Source organism: Myotis brandtii, unplaced genomic scaffold (assembly GCF_000412655.1).
Source record: "Myotis brandtii unplaced genomic scaffold, ASM41265v1 scaffold1347, whole genome shotgun sequence".
Lineage (NCBI taxonomy): Eukaryota > Metazoa > Chordata > Mammalia > Chiroptera > Vespertilionidae > Myotis > Myotis brandtii.
In genome coordinates this window covers 380,198-387,093 of record NW_005354788.1, presented here as the reverse complement: position 1 = coordinate 387,093, position 6,896 = coordinate 380,198, and the positions used below count along the sequence as shown (strand labels likewise).

At 59.2% G+C, this 6,896-nt stretch overlaps 1 protein-coding gene across 2 annotated transcripts; it reads left to right on the top strand.

Annotated features, from left to right (window-relative positions):
• The first annotated feature begins 6 nt into the window (after positions 1-6).
• Positions 7-3,470, top strand: ADRA2B (adrenoceptor alpha 2B). 2 transcript variants are annotated; one of them, XM_014534969.1, is made up of 2 exons: positions 7-1,379; positions 1,498-1,669. In XM_014534969.1, exons 1-2 carry the CDS (start codon positions 332-334, stop codon positions 1,590-1,592), a joined length of 1,143 nt encoding a protein of 380 aa, XP_014390455.1. In that variant the 5' UTR covers positions 7-331; the 3' UTR covers positions 1,593-1,669. The 2 variants fall into 2 exon arrangements, with proteins under 2 accessions (XP_014390455.1, XP_005860531.2); XM_005860469.1 differs by having other exon boundaries at positions 7-3,470.
• The last annotated feature ends 3,426 nt before the right edge of the window (positions 3,471-6,896 follow it).

Below are 6,896 nucleotides of genomic sequence, written 5' to 3'. Positions count from 1 at the left end.
AGCGCACAACCCCGCAGCCCGTGGGAACCCTGCGCCCCCGAGCACGTCCAGCAGCCTCCGGGTGGGAGAGCGCAACTTTCCCCCGGCCCTTGGTGGGGCGGGGACGGCAGCGGGACAACTTGGAAAACTTCTCCAGGCGGACTGCAGGGACGCGGGCGCCGGGGAAGAGGACGCAGGAGAGCAGTGCCAACCCCAGTTTCCCCCCAGCCTCCGGGCCCCACTGGCCCGGCCCTGGTGAATCCCTCGCTCCTCTAGCCGCGCTGGGTGGGCCAACACTGTTGCCGGCTGTGCTTGCGCCGGGCAAGCAACGCCCCCTCTGGCCAGCTCTGCCATGGACTACCAGAAGCCCTACTCGGTGCAGGCCACCGCGGCCATCGCGGCGGTCATCACCTTCCTCATCCTCTTCACCATCTTCGGCAACGCACTGGTCATCCTGGCGGTGTTGACGAGCCGCTCACTGCGCGCCCCGCAGAACCTGTTCCTGGTGTCCTTGGCTGCCGCGGACATTCTGGTGGCCACGCTCATCATCCCTTTCTCTCTGGCCAACGAGCTGCTGGGCTACTGGTACTTCGGGCAAGCGTGGTGCGAGGTGTACCTGGCTCTCGACGTGCTCTTCTGTACTTCGTCCATCGTGCACTTGTGTGCCATCAGCCTGGACCGCTACTGGGCCGTAAGCCGCGCTCTGGAGTACAACACCAAGCGCACTCCGCGCCGCATCAAGTGCATCATCCTCACCGTGTGGCTCATTGCAGCTGTCATCTCGCTGCCTCCCCTACTCTATAAGGGCGACCGGGGCCCCCGGCCCCGCGGGCGCCCGCAATGCCAGCTCAACCAAGAGACCTGGTACATCCTGGCCTCCAGCTTTGGGTCCTTCTTTGCCCCCTGCCTCATCATGATCCTCGTCTACCTGCGTATCTACCTGATCGCTAGACGTAGCCACCACAGAGGTCCCAGGGCCAAGAGGGGTCCTGGGGAGGGTGAATCTAAGCAGCCCTGCCGGGTCCCTGGGGGGACATCGGCCAAACTGCCGACCCTGGCCTCCCATTTGGTTGCTTCTGAAGAGGCCAATGGACTCTCTAAGCCCACTGGGGAGAAGGAGCAGGTAGGGACCCCTGAAGATCCTGGGAACCCAGCCTTGCCATCCAGCTGGCCTGCCCTTCCCCATGCAGACCAGGGTCCAAAGGAAGGTGTTTGTGGGGCATCTCCGGAGGAGGAGGTTGAAGAGGAGGAGGAGGAGGAAGAGGAGGAGTGTGGACCTCAGGCCTTGCCAGTCTCCCCTGCCTCAGCTTGCAGCCCACCCCTGCAGCAGCCACAGGGCTCCCGGGTGTTGGCCACCCTGCGTGGCCAGGTGCTCCTGGGCAGGGGTATGGACGCTGCAGGTGAGAAGTGGTGGCGTCGGCGTCGGCGGGCTCAGCTGACCAGGGAAAAGCGGTTCACCTTTGTGCTGTCTGTGGTCATAGGCGCCTTCATGCTCTGCTGGTTCCCCTTCTTCTTCAGCTACAGTCTGGGTGCCATCTGCCCGAAGCACTGCAAGGTGCCACAAGGCCTTTTTCATTTCTTCTTCTGGATTGGCTACTGCAACAGCTTGCTAAACCCTGTGATCTACACCATCTTCAACCAGGACTTCCGCCGTGCCTTCCGCAGGATCCTTTGCCGCCAGTGGACCCAGACGGCCTGGTGAGCCGCCTGCCTGCTGCCCTCATGGGGTTGGTGCCAGGTAGCGCCAGGGCCACACTGCCTCCTACCCTGTTACATGTGGCCACCTCCCTGGGGCTGTTTGGTTCCTGCTCAGGTAGTGCAGACCTCATCTTGGGAGCACCCTGGGAGGGACATGGGCAGGGGTGCTGCTCACGGGGTTTGTGCTAAGCCTTCCTTTGCTGGCTTGGCTGTGGGGGGACGTCTTCTCCACGCCCTGCCTGAGTGCAGGCAGACGGAGGAGGCCTGGGCCTTCCGGAGTGTGGCAGAGGCCTGGCTTGGACAGAGCCTGGCCTTCCGGAACCCCAGAACCCTGTACACTTCCTCGAGGACCTTGTGGTCCCTGGCAGGCCACTTGCTTGTGGTGTTTTGTTTCTTTTTCATCTTCCTCAGTAAAGAGCAGGAAGCCAGCCTTCCATTCTCCCCAGGAGGCTGAGGAGGAGGCAGAAACAATGATGGCCGTACATTCACATTGAGGACCCATGGTTTCCATTAGGTGAGGGTGTGTAGGCTGACTCCATCCCTGGGCCCTTCTTCCCCTTCCCCCTGCTTTTGGATGTGTAGCTCCTTTGAAGGCCAAAACTGTGATCTGAGTCCCACCCGGCGCCCCTCTGGAGGCCTGGCCTCTGCCTCAACAGGACATTCCCGATCACTAGCATTCACCCCCTGAAAAATCCAGGGCAACAGTAGCTTGCTGCCTACTTGCTGCAGGGAGATGAAAGGCGTTGCACAAAGCTTTGAGCTCCATGGGGGAACCGAGAGACCCAGAAAATGTGATTATTTGGTGATATGAAAATTCCCTGTCTTTGTGTTTACCACCACCTGTCTTTCTATAGACTTTAGTTCTGTGCCGGGGGTGTGAATTCCTACCCCAAACTGGAAGTGGGGAGTGGCAGACAGAACCTCTATTTCAGTTAAAGGATTTCTTTGAGAATGTGTTCTTGTGCCTGCAAAGGTTTGAGTTATTATGCTGCATGACAACCTGACATTTCACCTGCAAAACCAAGAGGGTTTTCTGTGGCTTGGGCACCCCAGGGAGGGTTAAGTCTTTTGTCATCAAGAAGGCAAATTGTTTCCTCAAGATAGCTAAAAATACCCACATCCTGGGAATGGGCTGACATGAGAGCCTGTGCCAGGTGACAGAGCCCCCAGGCGGGATTCTGGGCTGGAGCAGGTGAGCAAGGGCCCTCTGGAAGCCTGGGGGAGCCTCACGGCCGAGTGCCAGGCAGGGCTCTAAGGCCCAAATGGGTCCCGATGATGCACAACGGATCCCACCTCGGATGGGTGCGACGGGTGTTGGCTGGCCACCTCTGCCCAGCCATGTGGCTCTCCCCACTGATGGGGCTCCAGGGGCCTCTTCCTCCTGGTTCTCAACCCCCACCCAGACGCTTGAGCCCAGAACAGTTTGGAACATGTTTCCCAGTGCTCCCCCATGAGAGTGCCTGACTTCAAAAGTAAGCCGGTGGGATCTTCACCGGGGGTGGGGTAAGCGGCAGGGACTGTTGGCACTCCGGGGGACCTGGCCAGATGGCGAGGGGGGCTAAGGGTGTTTTCTGGGTTAGAGAGGATGGAGGGGACCAAAAGGAGTCCCTCAGTTTGTTCCTCAGTTTCAGTGTGAGGCCAGGGCATTGCCCTGGGTCAGGGCTGGGTAGGAAGGTGGCCCTGAGGGAGGGGCTGACTTGTGACATCTACTGACTTGTCTCTGTGCCCCAGGGCACCCCTGATATTGTTGCCTGTGGCCTCCTTATTGTGATATGTAGGTGTTTTTTAAAGGTCTGAGCTATTTTATCAATAAAAGATATTTTGTAATAAGCACGCTGTGTCGTTGTTGCCCAAGGGCTGCCGGCCGTAGTTATTCCTCAGCTACTTGTAGCAGACTTGGCATGGGCCAGATGCCCTGCCCTCCTCCGGGTGTGGCCAGCTGGTACCCACTCATCTGCCTGCTGCTCTGTCCACGAATCACCCCTTACTCCTCATGATAAGACAGTGGGGGTAGAAGTGGCATGGAGCCTGAGGCTGGCTGCGTGGGGAAGGAGGAGAGGGGGCCTTCCCAGAGGAGGTGCCCTCTGGGCTGGGACTCAGGAAAAGAGCAGGAACACCCAGAGGCAAGCTAGGAAGGAGTGTCGGGCAGGGAAACAGCACACGCAAAGGGTGCTGTGTGCTGGATTTGACAGTTTGAGAGTCAGCCGGAAACTGGCCTTGCTGGGCAGCCAGGTGCAGGAGTGGGGCCAGCGGAGGTGATCGGACACCACCCACATGGCATGGGCGGGAAGAACAGGGCACTCTGTGCAATGTAAGCTGCTGTCTCCAGTGAGGGCAGGAGGCGAGTAGAGCTGATTTGCTGAGATTCAGTCACTATGTCTGAGCTGGAGTCTCCTCATTTCCTGATAAAGCACCTGAGGCCCCAAAGCACCCAGTGCACAGGAGTCCAGCCCTCCAGGCCTCCTGATCCACCTCAGTGAGAGCAGCTCAGGCCGGCACAGCAGGTTGGCTGCAGGGCCAGCAGGAGATGGGGTTGGTTAGGGTGGTGCCAGGGAGCGGGGGAGGGAGGAGCAGGGAGGCCCCAGCACCTGGAAGTGTGGGCCACCCTGCAGCTGTACTGCGACCCAGGAGTCATACTTCCAAGGCCACAGCCTTTGCCAGGGAAGACTCCATGTGTCCACCAACACTGGTGGACTTGGGGACCTGGAGCTCTGCTGGGACTTAGCAAGAAAGCCAGGCTCTGCCCTGAGGAGCTCCCAGCCCTTTCCACCAGCCTGCACCCACTGCCAAGGCCCTGAGGCCTGATTAGGGCAGATCAGAGTAGTTCATCTGTTCCCCGGAGTCATTGCTTTTCTGGAACTCTGATTACCTCGCTAGTCATCTAGGCCCGAGCCCTGTTGCCTGAGGGTCTATAAGGGGCGGGGCCCATGGGTCTGGGGGAGGAGCTCCCTCCCAGTCTCCAGATGGTGGCAGAAATGTCCCTGCTGGAGCTGGACCTTTGGCCTCTTATTCTGAAATATTAGCTCATTTGAGCCTCACAACCTTGCTGGGGTGGCAACTTTACAGAAGAGGCAACTGAGGCTGGGTGCCCAAATCATAACGCGATGAAATTCAGATGCTAGAAATTGTGGTCCCATCTCTGGCACCAACTTCCATTCAGTGGCCTGGCTGTGTGGGGACTCTGAGCTGCATCTGGGCGGAATTCAGCCGGTGCAGTGCTGTGATTGACTGCTCCTGTCTGTCACTGGCACAAGAGGTCTGAGTTTTACAGGGTTTCCACTCCTGACAGCTCAGCCTGATCACTGCATTTTATTGAAGGAGAGACTGAGGCCTAGAGACAGAGGACTTGCCTTGGACCTCCAGCCATGTGGTGGTGGAGCCAGGCCTGGAACCCACGTTGCCTGATCTGCCCCCCACACCACACCTCTGTACTGAGGGGTTGCAGCCAGACTCAGAGTGACAGGCCCACGTTGAGGAAACACCTGATGAGAGTCCGCTGCAGACCAGGCCCTGTGCTTGGCTTGTCCCGTTGCCTAACTCAGTTCTCAGTACTGGAGGAGCAGTCCCGGGCACTTGCCCAGTGCAATGTGCACGCCTGAGCTGGACCCCAGGGCTGCTGGCTCCAGATGGGACCTCCTTCTCAGACACCGCTTCCCGCTGTTCTGTGTGAGCAGCACCTACTTTTGATTGTACCCTAAGCCCGTTTTAGGGTTAGTGGGTTGGTGAAGTGGGTTCAGGGCAACAGATAGGGGTGTGGGGGCCCTGTCCTTCCAGGAATTATCCCAGCAAATGCCTGCAGGTAAGGGTGGGGACAGGAGGCAAGCAGGGAGGTGTGGCAATCTTCTGAGGGTCTGGGAGCACTTCTGGGGAGGTCTCTGACCACGGGAGGCGCCGATGGAGAAGACAGAGGAGAGGCTAGGTGGGAGGGCTTAGGAAGACCTCGCCCCACTACTGCTCTCACTCTGTAAGAATCTGGGTTCTTAGGTCAGTGGGGACACCCTTCAAAAGGCGATGAGGCCCTGCCCCTGCCTCAGGCCAGCTGCTGAGAAATTTGGGGTGCTGGGAATCTCTCTTTGGAGCTTTCTTGAAGGAGGCACCCTGACCCACCTGCTCAGAAGGTACTGTGGCAGGAGGGCCAGCTGACCTGCTAATGAGACGCAAGGTGGAGGGGGGCTTGTGGGTTCATCAGGCCCTTGTTCCCTCCCAATCCTTTGCATGACTTCCATCTTGTGTGTTTGGGGAGTGCTAGAAAGTGGGGGCCCATCTACCACCTGCAAATGGGGTTGCTGCTGGCTGGGAAGTATCATCCGACCCTCGAGTGGTACTGGGCAACCTTTCACTGCCCGGGTGCTGGCTGGGGCTTCTGCTGCAGGGCCTGGTCCCTGTGTGCAGGAGCGCTGGAGTAGGACTTCAGTGCCATTGAAAATCATGGTGGGGAGGCCAGGGTCATGCTTGCTTCTGCCACTACCTGTCTGGCTGCCCCTGGCAGGGCTGGGTCCCCCGCTGGGGCCTCAGTGTCCCGTTCTGCCCATGAGAGGCTCCAGCCTGATGTTCCATGTCTGCCCCACCCCAAACCCCCTCCTGGAAGGTCCAGCTGCTGAGATCCCGGGAGGTAATTAGTCATTCCTGAGTCAGGCTCCTGGACAGGACCGGGCTGTTTTCTTCACCACTGACCCTCAGTGCAGAGGCAGGCCCGCTCTGGAGGGACCAATCAGTGTGGGGCCCTCTGAGATGGGCGTGGAGAGAGGGATATGGCAGCTCCAGGTCATAGGGCCAGGGCCTGCCATGCATCATTCGAGATCAGAGCCATGGTTTTCCCAGTTTCACAGATGAGGAAACTGAGGCTGAGGGAAGTTGAGGGCCTTGTCTGAGGTCATCCAGAGCCAGGATTACAAATCCACCCAACCTAACCCCAGCTGTGTCACTAACTGGCCTCCGGATCTACCCCGTCAGCACGGGAACAGGCTCTGAGCCCGCCCAGCCCAGCAAAGCCTCTGACCAGCAGAGACTCGGGCTTGGGGTGACCTCCTGCCTGTCGGCACCTCCATTAGAGCAGGGCCCAGGCAGGGGTAGGACGTTCCCACCCTCCCAGGTTCTGCTCACTGTTAGCAGGGGAGGCAGGGAGCACACGCTAAAATTAGACTCTGGGATCCTGCATGCTCCGCATCCGTCCGGCGGTGAGGGGAAGGCTGTTGTCAGAAGGCCAGGGCTGGAAGGAG